The 24,094-nt window shown below is 52.2% G+C and overlaps 9 protein-coding genes across 9 annotated transcripts; 2 read left to right on the forward strand and 7 right to left on the reverse strand.

The window, feature by feature from the left end:
• Positions 1-297: 297 nt before the first annotated feature.
• Positions 298-1,053, reverse strand: P168DRAFT_289199 (ALDH-like protein). The gene has a single exon (XM_024836944.1). The coding sequence runs from the start codon at positions 971-973 to the stop codon at positions 341-343; it is 633 nt and encodes a 210-aa protein (XP_024694360.1). The 5' UTR covers positions 974-1,053; the 3' UTR covers positions 298-340.
• Positions 1,054-1,763: 710 nt separating this feature from the next.
• On the forward strand, positions 1,764-4,227 carry P168DRAFT_296126 (putative MFS alpha-glucoside transporter; the record flags this gene model as incomplete). Its single annotated transcript, XM_024838092.1, has 2 exons — positions 1,764-1,785; positions 2,657-4,227. 2 exons carry the CDS (start codon positions 1,764-1,766, stop codon positions 4,225-4,227), a joined length of 1,593 nt encoding a protein of 530 aa, XP_024694361.1.
• A 1,761-nt stretch (positions 4,228-5,988) lies between these two features.
• Positions 5,989-7,611, reverse strand: P168DRAFT_309979 (beta-lactamase/transpeptidase-like protein; the record flags this gene model as incomplete). Its single annotated transcript, XM_024839358.1, has 3 exons — positions 5,989-6,472; positions 6,593-7,428; positions 7,483-7,611. The coding sequence occupies 3 exons, from the start codon at positions 7,609-7,611 to the stop codon at positions 5,989-5,991; spliced, it is 1,449 nt and encodes a 482-aa protein (XP_024694362.1).
• Positions 7,612-7,855: 244 nt separating this feature from the next.
• P168DRAFT_250646 (general substrate transporter) lies at positions 7,856-9,807 on the reverse strand. The gene is made up of 3 exons (XM_024834227.1): positions 9,604-9,807; positions 9,445-9,552; positions 7,856-9,397 (listed from the first exon to the last, which is right to left on the reverse strand). Exons 1-3 carry the CDS (start codon positions 9,704-9,706, stop codon positions 7,998-8,000), a joined length of 1,611 nt encoding a protein of 536 aa, XP_024694363.1. The 5' UTR covers positions 9,707-9,807; the 3' UTR covers positions 7,856-7,997.
• Positions 9,808-12,127: 2,320 nt separating this feature from the next.
• P168DRAFT_341356 (amino acid transporter) lies at positions 12,128-14,172 on the reverse strand. The gene is made up of 10 exons (XM_024841800.1): positions 13,942-14,172; positions 13,869-13,882; positions 13,749-13,821; positions 13,355-13,686; positions 13,142-13,285; positions 12,852-13,066; positions 12,577-12,774; positions 12,482-12,509; positions 12,302-12,417; positions 12,128-12,243 (listed from the first exon to the last, which is right to left on the reverse strand). The coding sequence occupies exons 1-10, from the start codon at positions 14,082-14,084 to the stop codon at positions 12,160-12,162; spliced, it is 1,347 nt and encodes a 448-aa protein (XP_024694364.1). The 5' UTR covers positions 14,085-14,172; the 3' UTR covers positions 12,128-12,159.
• An 801-nt stretch (positions 14,173-14,973) lies between these two features.
• On the reverse strand, positions 14,974-17,237 carry P168DRAFT_234144 (sugar porter family MFS transporter; the record flags this gene model as incomplete). Its single annotated transcript, XM_024833401.1, has 9 exons — positions 14,974-15,309; positions 15,365-15,691; positions 15,740-15,754; positions 15,817-16,084; positions 16,134-16,275; positions 16,329-16,630; positions 16,681-16,727; positions 16,780-16,796; positions 16,856-17,237. The coding sequence occupies 9 exons, from the start codon at positions 17,235-17,237 to the stop codon at positions 14,974-14,976; spliced, it is 1,836 nt and encodes a 611-aa protein (XP_024694365.1).
• Positions 17,238-21,038: 3,801 nt separating this feature from the next.
• On the reverse strand, positions 21,039-21,890 carry P168DRAFT_289203 (uncharacterized protein). The gene has a single exon (XM_024836945.1). It carries the CDS (start codon positions 21,797-21,799, stop codon positions 21,239-21,241), a length of 561 nt encoding a protein of 186 aa, XP_024694366.1. The 5' UTR covers positions 21,800-21,890; the 3' UTR covers positions 21,039-21,238.
• An 84-nt stretch (positions 21,891-21,974) lies between these two features.
• P168DRAFT_326091 (aminoglycoside phosphotransferase family protein) lies at positions 21,975-22,969 on the forward strand (the record flags this gene model as incomplete). The annotated part of the gene is made up of 2 exons (XM_024841080.1): positions 21,975-22,545; positions 22,639-22,969. Exons 1-2 carry the CDS (start codon positions 22,016-22,018, stop codon positions 22,967-22,969), a joined length of 861 nt encoding a protein of 286 aa, XP_024694367.1. The 5' UTR covers positions 21,975-22,015.
• Positions 22,970-23,199: 230 nt separating this feature from the next.
• On the reverse strand, positions 23,200-24,024 carry P168DRAFT_326092 (NPP1 family protein). Its single transcript, XM_024841081.1, has 2 exons — positions 23,809-24,024; positions 23,200-23,735 (listed from the first exon to the last, which is right to left on the reverse strand). The coding sequence occupies exons 1-2, from the start codon at positions 24,000-24,002 to the stop codon at positions 23,234-23,236; spliced, it is 696 nt and encodes a 231-aa protein (XP_024694368.1). The 5' UTR covers positions 24,003-24,024; the 3' UTR covers positions 23,200-23,233.
• Between the last annotated feature and the right edge of the window lie 70 nt (positions 24,025-24,094).

Raw genomic sequence — 24,094 nt, forward strand, 5'->3', positions numbered from 1 at the left:
TGAATGGATAGCTGGGCGATAAAAACCGCATCCGAAGATGTCTTGTGATATTCACGGTCGGTCTTCTATTGTATATGAAGGCGTCTGCTACTAATGCATCCAATCGAAATAGTTCCTTCGTATGGGAGAAGATGTTGATGACAAGAAGTTGACTCGGAGAAGAAAAACTGCAGGTACAATATCGAATAGTCGGAGATCAGGTGACAGACCACGTGCCAGCGTCACGTTACCGGGCTTTTTTCTACGATTTCTTCGTTTATTCAGATTCGTCTTCTTTGCTTCTCCAGTCACCAAGTTTGGTGGACAGGGCGCTAATATTCTCATTTAACGTTATATACAATCATGGATTCTTCTTGATCCACATGGTTTGGCTATTGCAATGCTGCATCAGCCCACTGACTCCCCACTCCGTCCCAATGCCACTCGTCTTGTGTCCTCCGAACGGCATCCCCGGCTCCAATTCAAAGTGCGTATTGACCCAAACACTGCCCGCCTGCAGTCTATCGGCCATTCGTTGCGCCTTCTCCAGATCACGGGACCAGACGGACGCGCCCAGGCCACTCTCCGAGTCGTTGGCGCGCCGCAGCACGTCCTCCTCGTCGGACCACTTGAGAATGGGCATGATCGGAGCGAAGGGTTCCTCGCGCACGATTCGCGCCGAGTCTGGTGGATTGTCGATGATGGTCGGTTGCACGAAGTAGCCGTCCGAGTCGGTGATGACACCGCCCACAGCCGCTTTGAGTCCGTCGGCCGCGACACTCTTGAACATCTCCTTGGCCTTGTCGAACTGCATGCTGTTCTGGATGGGTCCGATGAAGACGCCTGGTTCAGTGCCCTTCCCGACTTTGTAATTTTGCACAAATGCCACCAGTTGGTCGCGGAACGTGTCGTAAATCTTCTCGTGCACGTACAGCCGCTTCACCATCATGCAGATCTGCGACGCGTTGAGGAAGCAGAGGGTGGCAATCTGCATTCCGAGACTTGGTTACTTTTGATCTTCTATATATGTATGTATGCAGAGGGGAGTGGGTTTCTACCTTGGGAATAATGGCGGCAATATCGACGTCATCGCAGATGATGGCTGGGTCGTTCCCGCCCAACTCAAGCGTGACACGCTTGAGTGTCTTGGCACAGCTAGCCATCACACGCTTTCCTGTCAAGCTTGACCCGGTAAAGCTGATCTTATCGATGCCAGGATGCTCGGTGAGCATGGGACCGAGGTCATCGCCACCGCTCAGCACCTGGACGACACCGGGCGGGAAGAAGCGCGCGGCCAATTCGCCGAGCTTGAGATCGCAGTAGGGGGTGAAGGGACTCGGCTTGACGATTATGACGTTACCCGTGTACACCGCGGGGATGATTTTGCCCACAGCGAGCAAGACGGGGAAATTCCAGGGCACGATGCCACCGCAAACGCCGAGGGGCACATATCGATGGATGACCTTGCGGTTCTCTGTTTCTTCTAGGACCGTCTGCGGGAGCTCTAGCGAGCTGAGCCCCTCGCACCACTTCAATGTCATGGCAACCTCTACGTTTGCCTGGTCAAGTGGCTTGCCCTGCTCCTGCGTGAGAAGCGCGGCGAGGGCGGCCTGGTTAGCCTGGATGGCCCCCGCAAAGCCCTGGATGGCTGCGCGGCGCTCCTCGACGCTGGTGCGCGACCATTTGGCGAAGGCATCGCGGGCGCAGTCAACGGCCCGGTCAAGGTCCGCTGCCGTGCTCACAGGCACTTCGGGGTTAGGCTGGCGGTTGGCCGGGTTAATACCATGGCGCGTTTCCGCGGTGGTAGTCAACTCGTTATTGATGACGTTGCGGAAAGTTGTAGTGTCAAGAGACATTTTGGCAAGATCAGTGAGGGTGAACTGGTCAGTGAGGACTAAGAAAGCACACAATGGCCTTTATAAATTCGTGCCCCTCTTTCTCTCCCCTCGTTGAATGGCAGCCTTGCCCCTTAAGCGGGGACTTGTACGTATCGGGATCACACACTAATGACGTTTCTAGGCTAGCCTCGTAATCTGAGGTGTTTGTTGAAGGTTTATCGCAAAGAATTATACTATGACCATGACGATACGCCTTCTACCGGCATTTGGTTTTCCAGTGACAGTAGCGGGCTTAGCTCGGCGCCCCGTTTGGGTGTGGCAGTGAGCACCCTGTCGATAATGGTCTATAGACACTCTGCAGGGAATGAACTTCCCGGATCTGTGGTTGGCTAGTTCCTGGCCTCTCACTAGTATGACTCCAGCGAGTTTCCTCTACTGTCCCCGTGACGATCCGGAGGATATTTGAGCTCCGATTATATAAATGATGCAATGCGGGGGTTAGCTCCACCCGGGCCTGGGGCATTCCGCCCTGTCTTCGGGATCGGGACGGCCTCCAAGCAGTCCCTTGGGATGCAGGTGTTCGGCGGAATGGTCCCAGGGCATGAAGTCCTATCGAGGGCTGCGTGATAAATGGGGATACCCCTCTTCTGTTCACACACAAATACACTTTCATGATTAATGAACGCGGCATGATTGGACCCCACCGTGCCAAGCCTGCCAAATATGTGGATCCTATGTTTTTCTGTTTATATCGGCTGAAACACCGAATACATACGATAGTGTGTTACATCTTAGTACTGAAGGAATCAGCAAGAAGTCTGGAATGCCAGAAAAGGAAGTTCTGGTGCAGGCCCTTCCCGCTGACAGAAGCGATGAAGCCGAACTGTCTTTCCAGTTCACCAAGGAGGAGCATGCACAGGGATGGCGGGAGGCTATGGTGCTGTACTGGCCGGCCATCGGCTGGGGACTCTTCATGAACCTGGCCACCGTTCTCAAGGGTATTGACGGCGGAGTCGTGCGCAGCCTTGTCGGACTACCAATTTTTAAAGAGAAGTACGGCTACGAGCGCAACGGCGAGTACCTCATCGCAGCTCAATGGCTATCAGCCTTCAACTACGCCAACCTGTTGGGGGCCATCGTTGGTGCACTACTGTCAGGCGTGGCCTACGAACGGTTTGGTCCGCGCGTCATGATCGCCGTCTGTTGTGTCTGCTCCATCGCATTCATCTTTATCCAGTTCTTCAGTCGCACCCCGGCGCAGCTGTTTGTCGGTGAGCTCGTAAACGGCTGCATCATCGCCTTCTACCCCATCTGCGCCTCCGCCTATGTCGCCGAGGTCACGCCGCTCGCTCTCCGCGGCTTCGCCGCCACTATGACAAACTTAGGCTTTTCAATTGGGTCGCTTGTCGCGTCGGGCATCCTCAAGGGCACCGAGTCCATGGCCTCATACTGGTCCTACAAGATCCCCATCGCGACGCAATGGGTTCTCCCCGCCGTCGTGCTCGCCCTGGTAGGGTTCTGCCCCGACCCGCCCTACTGGCTTTGCCGTCGCACTCCCGACGACACCGCCGCAGCTATCTCCTCCCTGCGCCGTCTCGCGGCGTCCAACGTTGACGTGACGAAGAAGCTGGCCCACATCCGCGAGACACTCCGCCTTGAGGAAAGTCTAAGCCAGAGCAACCACCGCCCCAGCTACCTCGACTGTCTCCGAGGCGCCGACCTCCGCCGCCTTGTCATCTGCGTGATGGCATACGACATGCAGGCATGGACCGGCAACGTATTCTTCATCAGCTACGCCGTCCACTTCATGGAGCTCGCAGGACTGGACTCCTCGGACGCCTTTTCCATGAATCTTGGCCTAACAGCCTTAGGTCTAGCAGGGACATGCATCTCGTGGACGTTACTCCCGCGGGTCGGTCGACGCACAATGTACCTCATCGGATGCTCCGCGCTCGCCGTCTTGCAGTTCGCCATCGGCGCAGTGGACGTATCTTCGCGGAGCGGTAGCGGCACCTGGGCGCAGTGCGGACTGATGGTCGCGTGTACATTCGTCTACGACCTCAGCCTCGGGCCATTCTGCTACGTGCTTCTCGCGGAGGTGTCGTCCGTGCGACTGCGCGGGTTGACAATCGCCCTGGCGACGGTGACGTGCTTCGTGTGGTCGATTGTGTTCACGGTCGTCATTCCGTATGCGATGAACGCGGACCAGGGCAACTGGCGCGGGAAGATCGGGTTTCTGTTCTCGGGACTGAGTTTTCTGTGTGCCGTGTACTGCTACTGGTGTTTGCCTGAGACGAGAGGGCGTACGTTCGGGGAGCTGGATGTTCTGTTTGAGCGGAAGGTGCCGAGTCGGAAGTTCGAGGATTATAAGGTGGGTATTGATGTTGGGGGGAGGCGGTTGGAAGAGTGATTGGGTATGTTTCCCGTCGATAACGGTACTATACCAAGACATCAAAACCAATGTCTAGTCATAGAAGGCAAGGATGGTATGTATACCACGCGTGGGGGTCACGAGATCGGCCAGCCCTAATTAACGACCCTTACGTGTCTAAATATCCTGTGTCATATCAACAGAACACCCCACGAGATATACCAGTCTAGTTCTACCAGCCCAGCAATACATCAGAACAGAAGAACCAATTCTTCGGGTATATAACATGACGCTAAAATATAACAAGAGGCCGGCCCAACCAAGAAACAAATCCGACCGTCGGACAGCTAAAACCCTAACAGATCCCTCAAACTTTCCCCTTCTTCATCCCCCCAACATCGGTATAATCCTCACTCGTGTACTTTATCCTCCCCCTTGGCATGATCAGCGGGTTCGATTGTATCCGCAAGTGTCTGCCAGTTCTGCGAGGTGTTGCTCCTGCTGCTGCTGCTGCTGCTGCTAATGATAGCACTATTCCTCGCACGGGCTGGCCTAGCTTCTATTGCTTTTTTAAACCTTCATATCAATTAAAGCGTCAGTGTCGACTCCGACAAAAGAAACAGAAGACGAAACAAAATCAAGGGAAACATACGCCTTCTTCCCCAACATAAACAACAACTCCGCCGTCCCGGCATCTTTACCCCCCACGACACCAAACGTGCCTGCTACCTTTTGCATGATGGGGTTTAGTCCGCGCTCGTCTTGCTGCCCAGGTTTCAGCTCTGCCACTGACTCCGGCCCTGACCTTTGCCCAAAGGAGGTAGAGGGGGTATCCGGCTGGATCATGATCGGGAACTGGGTCGGGTAGGAGTCGGGGCTGTAGGGGTGGGTTGTGGATGCACCAGATTGGGATTGTTGTTGCTGTGGCTGTTGTTGTTGTTGTTGTTGTTGTTGTTGTTGTTGTTGTTGTTCACATGAAGCGATGTAGTTTGGGAGATATGGGATGGGGTCGCTTTGTTGGGTAGACGCGGCGCCGTAGAAGCCGGGGATGCCCCCGGGGCCGTAGTATGTGGTGGAGGTGGCCATGTCAATCAATCATTCAATCAATTATTTCAATATGCCAATATATATATGAAAGAAGTTTTGCCAGCAGGGCAGTAGTGGTGTAGTAAGATGTGAGCAGGAATAATGCAAGAATTTAAAGCTCAAGCCTGAAGAAGTTCCTCAGTCCTTTAAATAGACCATACACTCAGCCATAACCAACAACCAGAACCAGAACCATAATCACCATCGTCATCTTCATCACAGCCATCTCTACCACCCCACCGCTGATCCCTCCCCCTTTCAAACCCCACTAAACCTATTCCAAAGCCAAGGCGCATTCGACGCCCCATCTCCCCCCCAGTAAGCATCCCCTGATTGGCCAGGCCGTAGGTTTTGCTCAGCGTGGGGGCCAGGGTCCTGCGTCTATCTATATATACTGTTCAATTATATACAATTTTTTCTTTAATTAGCTTTTACAAGGCTGTTTGGGAGACGATCTTGTGTGATCTTGGTGCTCTACAATTTGTGGGTCTGTGGGTAGGTGATACGTGATTTAGTGTCAGGGTCATACAGTCGTGGATAGTCTACTACGCATTGAATGTGATTTCCAGACATTCGACTATAAATCGGACTATTGAACGAAAGCAACTTGTTATTGATCAATCCCAAGCACTTCGACCTAACGCAATAGCGATATTTAGACCAGCGAGTGGGAGACTGGCGATCGACTCGACCAACGAATCTCGAGCAAGAGGACTAGCGATGGTGGTATCTAAAAGGCCCCTCTTCCATCCGGGCAAACCAGACCTTCTTCCCCGGAAAGGTAGGCGAATGGATCGCCATACGCTCCGCGATCCCCTCGAGCCCGACCTCAAACTCCACGAGTGCCGAGTCGAAGCTTGCCCATCGACCGCTCACCGTTGACTGTTTCGCGATAAAGAACTCCCCCGAGAGGGGGTTCAATCGGATGAGAGACCGGCAGATGCGATCCGTCAGGTCCGAGTGGAGGGCGCCGTTCTTGCCCGTGAGAGTGATCTTCCCGAACCCGGGGTGCTGGTAAGTGCCCCCATATTGGTCCAAGGGCAGCGAGGGAGGAAGTGGGTGCTCGACACGGGCCAAGTGGTTGGGCGCTTTTTGACTGGCCTCTCTCATGGCTTTATCGACGAATCGGATCATCGAATTGGCTGGGTTGGCGACACCAAGGCGACGGTCCAGAAGGAATGAATGCACAGAGTACCATCTGGGTGTATCGCATGGGCTGCGTGTTGGCCATGATTGTGAACCCGAATTTGAGCGACGGAAGAAAGCCTACGATGACGGCGGCGCCGAGCTGACTGCCAGTGTGCCAGTACAGCGGCACCCCCGGTAGCTGTCAAGGAACCAGCCGAGCGTATATAGGTGGTAGGACTGCTCGGGTGTGAGGAAGTGGTCGAAGGCCGTCCCGCGCTCGACAATGATGCGGGGGAACTTGATGGCGCGGTGCACGGCTGGGGAGAGCGGCGACGACTCGAAAAGCAAACAGCGCAGCCACTTGGCGTAGTCCGTGGCCGAGCTGACCATGGCGCCAGCACCACTAGTGGCAGCGCAGTACCTATAGTCTTCGGGGATGTATTGTCGAGATCTTTCATTCCAGGTGTAGCCTTGGACCAGTCGATCGACGGGATTCTGGCTGAGCTTGACGTCATCAATCGAGAAGTAGGTGCTGTCCATGTTGAGCGGACGCCAAATTTCCGTACGTAGGAGGTCCTCTAACGGCGTTTCTGTCACTCGCTGGAGAAGGTGAGAGATGACCTGATAGGACTCGTTGGAGTACTCGAAGCGTCGGTGATCTGGATCAGGTGCGAGTGGAATATGCCGTAGAAGACGGACCAGGTCCTCGATAATCAGAGCAGGATTGCGTAGGGCCTCGGCGAGCTGCAGGTTTGGGAGTCCGCTGCGATGGGACAAGGCATCCTCAATGGTGGTAACGGTGGTAGCGTGCTCGTCAGAGAGAACAAAATGGGCGGGTATCCGCGTCGCGATAGGCGTATTCCACTGAACGGGGCCCCGTACGTTGCTCAGGTCATCGCGTACTTTTCTGGGGTCATCGATGACCGTTGCCATGATCGCTGCGGTAAAGCTCTTGGTGGTGCCGCTGGTGGGGAAGAGAGTGTGTGCTCTCATGGGTTTGTCGGGCAGCCTGGCAAAGCCGTACTGCTATATACGTCGTTATTTCATAGGTTCTGGGCCAGGAATGGAAGATAGGGGTACCTTGAAATAGTTTTTATGGCCATTTACCACACCGATGCTGATCCCTGGGATGTGCCACCTTGCCAGTTGTTCCTCGACGAGAGCGTCGAAGCCGGAATTGAAAGGGTCAGCTCCGATAAGGTGAGCCATCTTGTAGTAATATAGTAGTAATATAAATTATCTTGTTCGAACGGAAGAATGATGAGTGATACACACCACGAAACAAAGTGATCTCGATATCGAAAGACATTTTTACGGCCCGCCATGATGAGAGGGAACCATCATCGATTCTCGCTCTTGCCCAATACATCCTCTCTCGATCCCTGCTTCCTCATCGAGTCCCGATAGCGTCCCCTGATGGTCCATCAACAGTGTCATTTGGTCAGTCATTGGCCAGAAAAAATAGTCTGCTGCAGATTGAATAGCGGTGGAATATAATATGATACACAAGCGGTCTATATTCCATGATCCATCGGCATGGCATAACGTCAATTTGAACCCGATAATTAGATCTTAACAGAGATATCAACCGATGGCTAAACCTTCTCGGCCTCTCCTGACCCCCCATTCGACTCCGTACTGCTGTCACCGCCGGCCTTGGCCGTTGTCTCGCTGCCCGACCCGCCGAATCCGAATTCCAGGGCGACGCGCTCGATGTCTTCATCCGACAATTGCGGCAGCTCCTTCGCCGCGCGAACGTAGCTCATTTTCTCCAAGTACCCCTTGGCGAAGATCAGGTCAATCTCTTCCAAACTGCGGCCCGCCGTCTCCGGATACAGGAAGTAGATAAACGGCACGAAGCTTGCATTGATGGCGCCGAAAAAGAGGTACGTCCCCCAGCTAATGTCGCGAATCATGATAGGCGTCACCATCACGATGAGGAAGTTGAAGGTCCAGTTGGTGCACGTCGAGATGGCATTCGCCTTGGCTCGTGTTTTGATTGGGGAGATCTCCGCCGGATACAGCCATGGTAGTGGCAGCCAGGTAGCGCCGAACGCCGCGATGAAGGTGAACAAGCCCACGGCAGCGCCCTTGGCCGGCTCTGTGCCTCCGGGAATTAAGCAGGCAAAGGTGAGCACCATGGACAGGCTTTGGACGGCGGCTCCCACTAGGAAGAGGCGGCGGCGGCCCACGTAGGAGATCAGAAACCAGGACGAGCAGGCGAATATCGAGTACACGATCATGTTGACACCACCCAGGATCATGGACAAGAACTCGGTCTGACCAAGCGACTTCTTGAACAGCACCGGTAGGTAATATATGACTGCGTTGCAGCCGCCAATTTGCTGGAAGAATTGCGATGACGCGCCCAACAACATGCGGCGACAGTGCTGCGTCTTGCCGCCGGTGAACACCGCTGACAGGGGCGTGCTGCCGCCCCCCATCATGCCCGAAGCACGTAGCGAGTCCATGATAATGTTCTTCTGCAGCTGCACGTCGTGATGGTTGACTGGCTTGCCCTGGAGGGCAGCGATGACCTCTTCGCCCTCCTCATATCGCTCTTGGGTGAAGAGCCAGCGCGGTGACTCGGGAAGGAACCACATAGTGCCGATGATGATGAGACCGAACACACACTGGAATGCAATGGGGAACCGCCAAGTGAGGTCCGGTGGTCCATACATGCAGCCAAAGTTTACCCAGTAGGAGATAAGAGTCCCAATGGCAACGGTGCTACCTTCAATACAGATGAGCAGACCGCGATTGGAGGTACGCGAGCATTCGGCCTGGTAAGTAGGTATCGTCGAGGTGTTCATGCCATTTCCAATGCCAGTGACCACACGACCGATACAGAATTGGGCCAGGGGGAGATGCTTTGGGAATGAAGTCACCTGCATTATCACCCCGATGAGCATGACGGTGGCGCCTAACATGATGGACCAGCGACGGCCTAGCCAGTCCCCACAGGCAAGGATAAAGAGAGCGCCCCCAAGACAGCCTGAAAAGTTAGCAAGCTTTCTTTCGCGTCTGCAAAGGGGTGTATACCAAGCTCGTAAATAGCAGTGACCACACCTTGCATGGTTGAGTTATCCCTGGTGGCAGTGAAAACGTCGTTGAAAGGCTTCGCATCGATGATACCACTCATTACACCCTCTACAGACTGGTCAGCGGTATCCATGGGGCATAGAGTAGATCACGCCATACGGTCATAGCCAAATAGGAGGAAACCCATCGTGGCAGCAAAGGTGATGGACACGAGTAGCCTCTGACCAGAAAGGCCAACAAAGGATGGAACCACTTCAGACATGATGACGATGTCTAACGCGTGAGCAGTGTAAACGAAGTTCAATCACCGGAGAGGTTCCAGGCGGAGATGCGGGTATTGGCTGAGTCCGCTGTCCTGGTGCGTTCTGACCGGCGGGTGTTATATTGAATCGGCATCTAAGTCATTCCAGCGGAGGGATAGACCAGCTTTATAATTTGACCCTGATGGCTGGGCACTCCATGTCCACGTGAAGGGTAGCACTCGATCCACTCCAATCTCGCGACATGGAATACATGCGTCATAAGTCTCGGCGCACGGAGTCTATGCAGACGGGTCTGAAGCGAGATTACCAGTCTGGGAACCAGTAAACTGATGGATGACACTCACAGAACCAGGCAGTGCAGGCTGGATCCTACGATCTGATTGAAGGGACGTCCTATCGAAGTGGCTCCATGAATCCGGGGCCAAGCTCTCGGCATATATGTGCCCAGAGATTTGGTGCATTCTCGATGTAGCAGAGACAGGCGATTGAAAAAGGAGAAAGAGAAGCGAGGGATGGCTTTCTCAGCCTTCCTCTTCTGTCAACTCGTTCTTATGTTGGACACCATTGGTTAGTAGCCGGGGGGGTGAGAGGTACGCTGCAACAAAATAGAAAATTTCTTAATGGGAAGACTCTTCGATGCTTTAGATAGAGCTCCATCTATCCTCCAATACTTAGCTCTTGTGGGAGGGGAGAAGGTCTGGGGGTGACGGGTGGCCATTGTATATAGAGCATGCGGCTTCTCCTCAGCTGCAGACGGACATTCTACCATGTGTTTTGTCCGACTCCATTCTTTCACGGAATAGCCTCGTGCACAACGTACTGAGACACATACTACTTGCGTTATTCGATTATCCCCAAAGGTTTCGAGAGAAAAAAAAAAGAAGAAGGTCCGCCGTGCTTGGCAGGAGTGGACGAGCCCGTGAGCAAAAACCCCGCTCGCCGCCGAGCGGAGGACAAGACCGCGAATTGACTTGGCCTGCGGCATAAATGCAGCGAATGAGACGCCCATGGTTGTTCCATTTAGAGCTATCCTGGGACCTCCGCGTGCCTGGTACAACTTGGCAGCGGGAAAAATATGGAGCCCCAAGCTGCATCGCCACGATTGCGCCAAGCCAGTCCAGTCCGAGTAACGGAATTATCTTGACAGCCCACACATCCAACATTGTTTTCAATGTTGACCATGAGGCTAAAACCAGGGTTTGCCCTGTTTGCGCCATACTTGCCGTAAAAAACACGCATCGCCAAGCTGCTCCAGGTCTGCTCTTATCAGTAACCCCACGGGGCTGATTGATTCCCAAGACTCCTGCCTCATTGCGTCGCAAAACCTGCCGGACATCGCGTAGAAGGAGGTCGCTGGGCAGTAGATATGTCTGAGATTGACACTACTTGTACTGGGTGAGGCATATAGCGGGCGTCTCGACGATGATCATCGTCTAGCTTCCCTATTGTAGATGCGCTTGCTAGGATGATTGCACGTGGGGTGACGTGCTCTTGCTATTCGCTGCTGAGGAAGGATCTATGGAAATGGTCTAAATATTGATAAATATTGATGGATTTGATGATGATCGATACTGTGAAAAGGTTATAGAATATTTGCAAAAAATGAAGGGTCAATCTAATAGTCTTCGTGAGAAAGCTGTGCGAGTCAGGTGACATGCTGCCCGATTGCATGTCTCACCATTCAACAACAACAACAACAACGACAATAACAACTCTGAAATCATCCATAAGAGACTATTTGATAGTCCCTCATACGGCTTGTCATCAACAAGTCTATGAATTTTGGATTTACGAGGTTGCCCTTTAGCCAACCCTTCCCGGACTGAAAGTATACCTCCTTGTGCACAAGTACTCCAGTGAACATAAGCTGGCAGATCAAGTAGATATTCTTTGAACCACTAGTATTTCCAGTGCCTACCACATTGCTTTACCGGTCTTGACATTTCTGGCTATTACAGAGTGCCCCCGTTGCTATCGCCCGACATGCTGCCAAGTCCTGGGCATACTGGGCATACTGGGCATGCTTGGCAGGCCTGGAGAGTCCAGCTGGCGATTGTATTGCAGATTGTTATTTCCGGGGAAATACCATACTTGATATACAGCGGTGAGAGTCTGAAGCTGACGGGTTTGATGAGGAGCTTTTTGGTTGGATAAGGAGTGTTGCATGCTCTATATTGTTAGGGCTAGAGTTGATCACATGGGCATATCAACATCCTTCACATGATCCAAAATCTATATACGGTCACATAATATACGACAATTGTACAAAACTGAAGTAAGAATCAAATAAAGCATACAAATATAAATATCTCGATCTATAGCCACTCCATGACCCACACATTATCCAGCACGGTGAGGTCATCAGCATCAATATACAACCCCTACTAAACCTACAGCATGACCCAGTAGAGAACATTGTCCCAAAAGCAGTCCCACAAAAATATACTCCCCATCACGCGTTATTCGCACAGCTAAACGCCGCACTGCTAGGATTTTCATGCAATGCTCGACCAGAGACATACAACCCCAGACCGCACTATTTTAGATTCTGGTGTCAGTAGACGATTTACTCTTCCATGTAGATGCGAACGTACCACGCAGAGCCCGATTCCGATAATGATGGTGTTGATCACAGTCATGGCGATCTTGGCGGGGGTCGCGAATAGCTGATCCCTGTTGATGTATAGCCAGAAGAGGCCGGTGAAGCCGACTTGGTTCGTTGGTTAGTTATTGCTCTGGGGAGAGAAGTAAGAGGGGGGAAGATAGAGACATACAGGTAAACCAGCTTGCGAAGAGGGAGGCCTTTGGTCCAGTTAGCATTGTCTATTGTCATTGGTGTTCTGGGAAGAAGGGAGGAAGGAATGAATACAATCAAACTGAGCAACTCATTGAACACAGGAATTGCCATGGCCACAACCCACGCCACAACCCACAGCACGAACGCGATACCCACCCACGACCCCATGGCAAAGAGATCCGTCTTGTGCATGCGGTCGCTGTTACGGAAGAGTCGGACGTAGACGTATTTGGCGGCGACGTGGCCGTTGACGACTCCGCCGATGATGATCTACTCGTTCATTAGTTCAGTTCTAGTAGTTCAAGAACGATATAACAAGAAATAGAGGGAGCGAGGGAGAAACACACAGTTGGCAAAGCAATACCATACGCAACCTTGCGCACAATAGGGGTAGCAGACCCCAGCGCGGGCGATGCGACGTTGTCACCCGCATAGCAGTAGATAACGACGGCCGTAACGATGTACAGACAGATGTCGGTGCCCTGTAGCAGAAAGAGGGCCTTGGGATACTCTCTGGGGTCTTTGAGTTCGGACATGAATCCGAAGAATGCGACGTGTCCACCTATCGGTTGATTAGTGGTAACCCATGACTGTCTTCTTTCCTCTTTTGTAAAGGAAGGTCGTTCTTGAGACATACAGAAAGAAAAGACAATGTTGCACACGGCCAAGAATGCCTTATACAGACTCGTTTCGACAGTAGCGTTCAGCGGCCCGGTCCAAGGCTTGTCGATGCCGACGGCAATCATGGCGATCAAGACAGCGGTGAAGATACTCAGGAATGCTGCATTTGCCCATCCCATTAGCTACTAACCCCCACGGTAGGGAGTATAAGAGGTTAAGATAAACTCACAAGCAACAGACAAGTACGAGACATTCGTCGACGTACGCGGCAGCGACAGGATATACGAAATCAGCAAGCCGACCACCCCGAACACGATCGTGCATGTCCCATGGTCCGTGATAGAGTTCATAGCAACGGAAAAGGTCAACAGATGGCTCGCCATGATAAAGATGATCAGCAGCAGCTGGCCCATGCCGAAGACCTCGCGTCCGATGCTCCCGAAGATGACCTCGCCGGCGTCAGCCATGTTCTGGACATGCGGGTAGGCCCAGCGGAACTGGCCGATCACGTAGCCGGTGTAAGTGGCGATTAGACCGATGACGAGCATTAGCACGATTGATCTGAGATTAGTTAGCCTGCATTATCTACGCGCATCTTAATGGCAGGGGCATGGCAATCATACGGCGCGAGGCCGAGCTGGGCAACAACGGCAGGGAGCGACAGAATCCCCAGGGAGACGGTTTCGGCGACCATGACTACAATGGTTAGATCATCGCGGGTTAGATGTTTGGTAGAATCTCACGGAAGCCGCATTGCCTGTCGTCGTGTTGTTTAGCATGATTCTCGCAAGAGGGAGGGAAGGGGTGGGTACATACCACCAACTCAGCACCTTGTACTTCACCTCTGCATCCTCCTCGTCTCCAAACGCATCCAGAAACGCGGGGAGAGCCTCTTCGTGCTTCTCGGCATCTCCGTCGGAGGTGTGCTTATAGGGGTCGGGGGCGGCTGCATCAGCCATGGTTGGTAGATCAGTTCACTAGTAGTGGTACTAGGCAAATCTACAAATATCCAACAATAGGCGCAAGCAACGTCAGAAACTTCGATCCATTCCAACCAACCTCAGGCTGTGAGTGAGTGAGTCATCTGGAAGCATTATATCGACGCGGGAGAGAAATCTCAGTTCGAGCTCCCAGCTGGCGGTGGCCCACTTGTTACCTAATGGCAACGAGAACCCCAGAAACTGGAATGGGAAGAAAAGAGGGTAAAGAGGGTCCTGTCTGATAATGTAAATGGAAGTATCGTGCCTTCTGGGCGAATGAGAGTCGCTGCGATGGATCCGACCCGGTTGTGGCTTCCAATAATGTATGGGTCGCTAGAGGGTTGGACCCACCTGTGCAGGGTCTGCGTGCCGACCCCCATGGGAGAGTTTGGCAGCTTGTTGTCCTGTATTAAGGTGGTTTGATATATGGAAATTCATTACATATTTGTTAGACTTGATAGGCAAGAGATAGGGCTTAGACTTGTTGTGATGAGGTGGAGTCGGAAAATCGTCACCGCGGGGAAAATATATAGTTTGGGTTGGATCTAATCCATAGTATGTCAATCGTCATTGGTATCCCTCATACATTGTGTTCAATCTCAAGCGAGTCAACAAAAGGAGCTCTGTTGCAAAATTACGATGTGCAGATTCTCGTGATGCAAGATATATAAGTCCGAGATGCTAGGATAGAAGAGTAGAAGCCCTAACTTCGGATATCCTAGAGTACCAACCATCCATTGCTAGTCAACAACCAGCATCATCCATATCACATAATGAGCGAGTATACATCACCCTACATTAACATATCATCCACCTACAGCCCGAAATTCCACAGCTCCATCTGTACCTTGCTCCGAGCAACACCCGACTACTCATAATCATACAACTGCTTCTGGGGCGGCACATCGCCGCGCAGAATATACTTCTTGAAATACCACGGAAGCATCCCCGCATAATGGTTCATATGCTTCCGGGTCGGCACAGAAAAGACCTGATCCAGCTCTTCCAGGGACAACGCCTTCGTCTCCGGCAGACAGAAATAGGCAAAGATCCAGCCGGCGAAGTTCCACGCCGCGTACCAGCCGAACGCACCCTGCGGGGTGAAGGCCTTGACGAGCGCCGGCCATGTCAGGGAGATGATGAAGTTGAAACCCCAGGTGGTGGCGGTCGCGAAGGACATGCCTATGTCACGGATGTAGAGGGGCTATGAACTTTGCATTAGCGATGTGTATATGGTTTGGGTTAGGGGGGAGATGTACGAAGGCTTCAGCTGAGTATGTAAATGGAACGGGACCTTCTCCTGGGGAGTAGACGATCATGAAGAGGTAGATTCCGGTGGCGACACAGGCGAGACGGGCCTCGCTGCCTTCGGGGATCCAGAAGGAGAATCCCGTGAAGAGCAGGCAGAGACTCATCAGCGGGAAGGTCGTGAGGAGGAGGTTGCGTCGTCCGAAGGTGTCGATCGTGTAGACGGCTGGGAGGGCGAACAGCCAGTTGGTGATGCCGCAGCCGAGCGATGTGATGAGGGCCATGCGAAGATCGAAGCCTGCACCGATGAACATGGACGACGAGTAGTACATGATAGCCTGGGATCGTTAGCTTTGGCGCATTTTCTATAGCAGGGGAAGAACTACATTGACACCGCAGAACTAGAGACTATGTCAGTATACATTTCCAAAGCAACTGGTTGGAGGGGAAGGGGTCGACGTACTTGCTGCATGAACATGACGAAGAAAGACGACTGTGCTGCCCGCCGATTGCGCGGCACCGTAAACATCTCCAGCCAGAGCTGCTTGCCTTCGCGCATCTTCTCCTCATGCTTCAGTGCAACGTGGATATAGTAGAGGTCGCGGGCAGCCTGGAGCGCGGTTGGACGCAGACTGCAAAGCGCCTGGTAGGCTTCGCGATAGCGGTCACGGATCATGTACCATCTGGGAGACTCGGGACAGAAGTACACCTGGGCACAGACAAACATCGGCCTATCTTGATCAGCGAGAAAATAGACTGCGTGGTGAGCGTTGGACTCACGGAATGGCGGTAGACCCCAGCATAAGACGCCAGTTCAAACCCGGGATGTTAGTGTTCGTAACGTCCATGAAGACGACACTGGCGATAAACCCCAGCATGATGCCGAAAGCTGTCCACATCTGCCACATCATGACGAGAGCACCTAATGAAATTAGTATGCTGTCGAGCGGACACCCTATATCAAGTGAGATATACCTCGGATGTTGGCAGGCGCGCACTCGGCACCGTACACCGGGGTAGTCGTGGATTTGGCACCGACGGCGAACCCAAGCAGAAAGCGACCGAGCATTAGATTCCACCAGGTGTGCGCACACGCCATCCAGAACGAAGAGGCGAACGAGACAAAACACGAGATGAAGATACACCCGCGACGACCGAACCAGCGGTTAAGCGGGGCGGTCGTCCAGCACCCGATGAGACAGGAGCATAGGTAGGGCGCCCCGTTCACCAGACCCTGGAGCCAGGGGTCTTTCAGGTTAAACTCTTCAAAGTAGTACCTGGTCGATTGATTAGCATGGGATGCATTCATCTAGCGCAGAATCCTCACTCTTGGGCACCGTTCACGGCTGTTTGATCCATGCCTTGCACGATAGCCTACAACCGTCAGTAATACGTTCACCGCGCTACTAAATCAATTGGAACGAACCGATCCGGCGCAGAGAACTTGGTGACCAGTTAGTGGGGCAATTTCCATAGCGATGGGAGCTGTAGAGAGCACATACTGGTCATAAAGTACATCATAAACGGCTGACTCCACCGGTGCGTCTTCTCGCGGCGCAGCACATCTTTCTCCTCCTCCGACAGCTCGGGCAGCTCCTCAAAACGCTTGGGATCCTGCGCAATTAAGGAACCCTTCTTCAGCAAGTCGAGGATATCGGTAAGCTCTTTTTCGTGCGCGAACTGCTCGACATCGCGGAACAGTTCCTCCTGGGTCAGCTCGGCCAGGGGATTCTTCGGCCTGGTTTGCGCGGCGACACTCTTGGCTGGATCGCGAGACCACTCGCGCGCAACTTCAGCTCCGATCTCCTTCTCTATCCATACCGCTGAGTGGGCGTCCTGTTGTGCCAGGACAGGCGCCTCGGGATCGGTCGGTTTCTCGCCCATTTTGGTGAACCTGATCAGATCCCCGGATGGGTTGATCTGCAGCCCAGTCTGTTAGTGTAGGTGGGGTGGGGATGAGGTAGGTCAAATCGTCGGGGATTGCTAGCACACAGCGTGATAGACAAATAAGAGGACGCAGGGAGACCAAGTGCTGGGTCTTGAGGGGAACGAATAATCCACAGCGGAGGGGGGTCATGCATTTAACGTCCACCAGGAGACCCCAGACGGTCTGACAGCTCCTACCCTCTCCCCTCTCCCCATGGGGTTGACTGGAACTCCGCAGAGGCAAATTCTCAGCCATCTCCACTGAAAAGACCCCATTTCCCCGGCCAAGAGCATTGGGGTCCATACAAACACCAGATGGCGGACTTAGCCGGCTGAGAAAAGACCGCATGAGCGGCCAGGAATCAGCGCCGTTGATGTCAGATCGGGCAAGGCTACATGCACGCCAAGCGCGGCATCCCGGTCTAGCAGTGTCTGGTCTGATGTCGATCTTGTTTAAGGCTTATAGAGGCTGTTCTTCGACTGAAAGGCGTCCTTCCACCCGCTTTTGATCATGGCGTCGTTTGGGCAGGCGAGAAAGAGCATTCCTTCCCGCCCCGGACCCTCTTCTCCGCAAGGTGAAGGATTGATGTCCTCTGCAGAGAAGCTATCCTGGGGTCGGATCCTCACCCACGGTCCTGTTCTCAGCGACTTGGCGCCCAGACATGACAACCAATGAGGGTTATGCAGCCAAGAAAATCGCGCAGACCAAGTGCATAGGTAGGAGATCATCTCTTGAATGGGTTAAGTTAGTGCGCCATGGGTCGGTGGGCTGGCAGAATAGCCTTCGACAAGAGCCAGCCTGGTGCCAATGCTACCCCGATGGCCCCCAAATGACGGCCATGTCCTATTGTTAGGGGTGTTGAAATACAAGGATTGTTATTGGATACCGATCGTCAAGCGACCACTTCCCTCGTTCGTCATGTACGAGTGGTGGTGGACGGTATGCTGCTTGGGTATCACTATAGAACACTCAACGCCACGTATAAAAGCGTTATCCTAAATGCTACATTTCAATAGAGCAGGAGGACTGGTCGATATAGAGCCTGACAAACAGAATCTCTTTTCCCAAGGCTGCCAACGACCGGTTAGTATCTCGAGCTATTCAGCTGTCTGCAGGCGATCGGGCACAAACAGGTTGGACGCCTGATCATAACCCAAAAGGGTTAATTGCCTGTATTCTAGGGCTTACTGGTGGAATCCCGCGTCGTCATTCTAGAAAGGTTGCCCACATGTTGAAAGTGCAACAAAGGTCCGTGTGGCTGGTATATTTCATTGGCCCGATGATTAGCCTTGTGATTGACACTGTATGAATGTCTTTGCCTGCTGTTTTGTACCTTTCGCGCAGGGGGGAAGTTTCTTGAAAGAATAGGACTGGCTTCACAGACAGTCCAGAAAGAATGAGAGATTTTGCCCATTCATTGTCCATCATCTGATATTAGCAAAGACTGTCGGTGATAGGCTACATATGTCCCTGATATAACTGTGAATGAAGCAGTGAAGCTTTTCATTCAGTGATCATGCCAAACAATAATGACGCAAACACTGTTGGAACTTCCTCTTTGTCGCCTTATCAACCTCCTTAACATACTTATACCAGGACTTGCCCTCAACATCATCTGCTTTCTTAAATGACATATGTCTCTCGACACATTTAATGGGGATATCAGCCATATCCAGCCCGACCATAGAGCCGTTCAATGATCCGGTAAAGTGGCTAGCAGATTATGGGCCTGGGCAAAAGCCCACGAAGTGCGTCATCTTCATAAATATCCTTGGGCCTATAGAATCCCTTGATAAGTCCATGGGCCTTCCAGCGAAGCCACAGAGCAGAGAGAATCTCCAGGCGTGGGCATCCTACTCTCAATGCATATTGAGCACCCAATCGACACCGATGAGACTCTCGGTCCGCAATATCGGTGGAGCTGATGGATCCTCGAATTATCCCTTACTCTAAAACAGCGGTTTCGCTCGGATATCAGTGATATCAAACCTGACCATATTAACGATTCGGTATTCTGATGCAGTGGCTGTGACGCCGATTCCGGGAAGATGAGCAGGTAATGAATTATACAGAATGATTAATTGAAGAACTAAGTGGGAGGCATTGAATCCATGCAGTAAATGGGACCCCAGTCCTACCCAAGATGCGAAATGCTGGTCCGGTTGCCCTTTACCAATTCTACGACGGAGATTCAGACGAAGGTCTTCCTGTCGTATACATGTCCGTCTTGTCTCTTGCACCCAGCTCCTACTTCATCTCCGGTTGTCCCTTCGCTATCGAAATTCTGTGCATTCATCTCTGTTGAAATGCTTCATGGTTGTCTTTTATTCACTGCGGCCAAACAAATTCAGCCGGTGCTATATATAAATGAGTTTACAACCACATCCAAAAACCATCATCCCAAGGACACTTGTTATCCGCTAGGGAGTGAGCTAGCAAAAAGGATATACGAACTCAATGTCATTGGAGGAGTACATTGTGACATACACATGCTCAAAGAAGGCAAGTAAGATCAGAAAAATTTTCCGACCCATTTCGAGACTAACGCAATCACAGGCAGCGCGTTGGGCTATCGAAAGCGATGGGTACATTACAGACCCGACATACAATGTAAAGCAGCGTATAGCATATCAACTGGCTATTGTCGACTCACAACAACATGAAATGTATCCATATCTATGCGCGCGTATAGTTCGCAACGCTCCGTCGTGCGTCTTGCATAACAGTAGAGGATGACACACATTCTGGCTGGGATCTCACACGACAGTACTAAGCCTACATGAGAAAGGGGTTCTAGCAAAATACAACTGCTCTTGAAGTCTAACGACGATCTAGGGATGCGTGCACAGATGGTCGGCCCAGATCGCACCATATTCCATTTGTGTGGGCGACCAGATATCGTCCACCTCTTCGATGATCCGGCATATGTCTTGGAAGACGAGATTGTTGTGATACCATACGATTGCTAGTCAAGTCTCTTTTTTCTATGCCGGTATGAGGAAGAGGGAAAGGTACCGAGGAATACACCCATGAGCCTTCAAGTTGGGATCGCCCGGTTCTGGAATTTCAGGGCATCATGCGCGGGGTGCTAGTCGGCCGGTGAACCTTAGCGTTCGGCTTTTCGCCGATTCTTTGGCACCCTTGTGTCATTGTTCTGGGTATTATTTTTCCATGACTGAATTGAAGGGTTATGCTGACATGCAGGCTTCATTGGCCAAAGTCGCGATGTACAGACCATATACGAGACATGAAACATGCTCGAGTATATAACATTGTCACCAGTGGTCAGAGTCCAACATATTTCGCTTCCCTAAGAGATCATGACGTCCAGATTTGCTACATTCATGCCCCTGTCACGCTGCGCTGAAAATACGCGGCCAGGGGTCAGCCATCATACTCGTCGACTCACGATTTCATGACCGGTCAGTTCACGGTCATCGGTCGAATATAATCACGTCGGCCAGCTTTTCACCGTCGAACGAGAATGCGAATGGAGTGGCTCGGCGATGTCTCCTGGCAAAACACGAAACTATACCATAGACAATATGGATGGATGAATACGGCCATCATTTCACATGTTTTACCTAGACAAGAAGTCTCGACCGCACCGATCCATATTGGAGGATGGTATTGAGAGAGGTATCAACCGGATGTTTATAGATGCCAGGCATGGGGTACTGTCCGGCGTCGAATGCGGCAGACCAGGCATGAAAATTACGGACATAACTTGGACGCTACCATTTTGAACCTGATTCCTTCCTAGTGTAAAAGTTTTGCAATATATTGCCTGATGTTTGCTATTGATTGCCTGCAGATAAATTGACAGCGCTGGCGGGTAATCATCGTACCTAGATAAGCCATAGCTTTGAGATACATCAAATAACATAATGAACAATCTCCAAGCCCCGAATACAATTTTGCTGCGTAATAATGATGAACTTCCCCCCCCTTTCTTCGCTCAAACAGGCTCGACCATAGACTTGGCCATCTCAAGTTTCTCGATTGGCACGATGCCAATATCCACCAGTCTGGCAATGACTCGCACCGTCCACCCCTGACAATTCTCCGTGACCTCCCGCCGATTATTTGCCCAGGGAGGCTGCTCGCTCTCGGCGACCTGCTTGACAGCCTCACTCTGCTCCTCTGTGATGATGGCCAGATTGTATAAGGTCAGAAACCAGTCTGAGTTGACTACGTCGGTGTGGGTTTTTGACGGCTGGTATGTCATGTGCTCTGCATCGCCGGTGACTTGGTATTCGTGGCCGGGTTGGTTTTCGTAAGCTATGAAGAGTGACCAGTGGAGGGGTTCGTCATCGTCTTGGGCGTGCTGGACTAGAGAGAGGTATAGCGGTGGAGACTGTGTGGTTGGAGGGTTATTGCTTGGAGAGGGATGGCTGGTGGTTGTCTCTGTCCATTGTTGAGTCCCTCGGAGCCGTTTGAAGGTGTGGCCGTTGAAGTGGCAGATCTCGCGTAGGCCGATGGTTGTTATTGGGGTTTCTGAGGGTGGGTAGTTAACCATGATGGTCTAAGGAGGAGGATGTTGAGTTGAAATGAGATGTGTTAGTTGGGAATTGTTGTTGGGAGGTTGAGATGTAGGTTTCTAGGTTGTGTGATGATGCGGGAATGACTGCATGAGACAAAGAGTCACACTTCCCGTGGCAGCTGCCTGACCACTTCATTCACTTCAGAATACACCAACTTGAACTTTATATTGTTAGTGACATAAAGCCAATGAATGACACTCTCCAGAAACAACAGTCATCAAATGGATGAACCATCACCCCTCCCATATACCATACAGAATCTCCACGCGGGACAACACTACATCAGGGATGGCACAACCATAATCCCATGCCAGTCAACAACAGATCCACTCTCCCTCCCACCGAGTCAAGAGGTCATCAAAGTCCTATCCAAACAGATGGGCAGACTACTCCTGCAATTGGACATCGCCTGGGTGACAAAAGAAGGATCCGGCGTGCTCCCCACAGAAGCAGAAGCAATGCGACTCGTCTTCAACAATACCGACGTCCCTGGTCCAGAAGTGCTCTTCGCAAGCTTCCATCGTGTCAATGAGATCGCCGATCCACAACAATGCGATATACGCGACTCCAACCCCCCAGACGGTCTCATCGGGATGACCATTGCCCCCGGGATACCCATGACAGATGAATGGGACACGCTCGACGACGACGCTAAAGAGTCCATCTGTTACCAGCTATGGGATCTAGTCGCCAAATTCCGCACCATCGCCCATCCACAAAAGTTCAGCGAACTCTACCAATGTCTCGCAGACGGCTCTCCCTCATGCGATCCCATGCTCGAAGACCTTTAGCAACCTCCCCGCCCGCTCCTCAGCGACACCAACGTGCGCACCCGCATCTATGAGCGGTACCTGCACTTTGGAGGGCTTCGTTACAAGAACCAGCTACCCCGGATGCTACCCCGGTCTGAGCACTCCGTCTTCACGCATGCCGATATTGCGCCTCGCAATGTGATGGTGGATGAAGAGAACCGCGTTACTGGGCTGTTGGACTGGGAGTGGGCGGGCTGGTACCCTGACTACTGGGAGTATGCGCAGATAATGAGGCCCGCGTTTAAGGGGGATTGGTCGGAGTGGATGGAGAGGACGGCGCCTCAGCGATGGGATTTACGGGGGATTGGTGCGGCGAGGAAGGTTTTGTTTTAAGATACTTTCGACAATGGCAGTGCCTTACTGGTGTACGTTGTTCTTCTTAGCGTCTATATCAGGTAGTTCAGTCGCATCAGTTATACACCAACTGATGTACACATGATAGATACAAATCCTCTATACAATATGGAAGTGAATGCAGTCCGCTACAAAAGACATCGATTGCAAGACTCTTGCGCTCCGTGAGTAACTCTATAACTTCTTACATCGCGACAATATATACAAATATATCACATACACAAACAAAAAGATAAGCCCAAACTAATAAATCGCCGAATCCAAATCCTCCGCAAAATTCCCATCCCTCAGCGGCAAATGCGCACTCCCAAAATCCGTCTCCGCCAACGGCTTCAACACCCCCTCCTCCAGACTCTCCCACGCCACCAACGGCTGCAACACGCCCACCTCCTCCGTAAGATCCATCTGATGATTCAGCGGCCAACGGCTCAGATACTCAATCAGCGGGTTCGTCCCGTCCAGCGAGAACTCATCCTTCGTCGCGCAGTTCCACTCGCCGTGCGCGGAGGGGCAAACTGCCTCGATGTTCTCTGGCGATGTGGAGGTCGGCGAGCTCACCCACACGATTGTGCCTTCCCAGTCGTGTCGGTGGCCGGAGCCCGGGGACGCTGCGTCTTTGGGGAAGTACCATGAGTACATGAGGGCTGTGCGGGTGCTGTCGGCGTCGGTGCGCGCGCGCACGTAGATTTGGCCTTCGCTGGTGGTGCAGCTTGAGTTTGTGGGGCCCGTGGGTTTTAGGCCTGCTCTGTTGGTTTTTTCAGTATATATTTTATTACGGTATAGTATACTAGAGGAAAGATAGGAGGAGGGAGACAAACCCTGTGTTCCCCTCCGCGTCGACGGCAGGATACGGCACGCAGCCATTGACGACGTTCAATCGCGGCTGATACGCTAGGTAGAGCTCGCCTTGGGCGCCCTCGGGGATGGTTTGCGGGAGAGGGCGCACTTTGTCGTGGTCGATGCTGGCGGCGTGGGCGAGGCCCAGGGCTGCTAGAAGGGGGATTATCATCATTGTGTATGTAGTGGTGTTGTAGTGTAATAATTGAGTGATAGTTAATAAGAGGAGAGACAGGTAGGCTGGGGCAGCGGTTTCTTTATATGGCG

The sequence above is a fragment of the Aspergillus campestris genome (genome assembly GCF_002847485.1).
Source record: "Aspergillus campestris IBT 28561 chromosome Unknown P168scaffold_4, whole genome shotgun sequence".
NCBI lineage: Eukaryota > Fungi > Ascomycota > Eurotiomycetes > Eurotiales > Aspergillaceae > Aspergillus > Aspergillus campestris.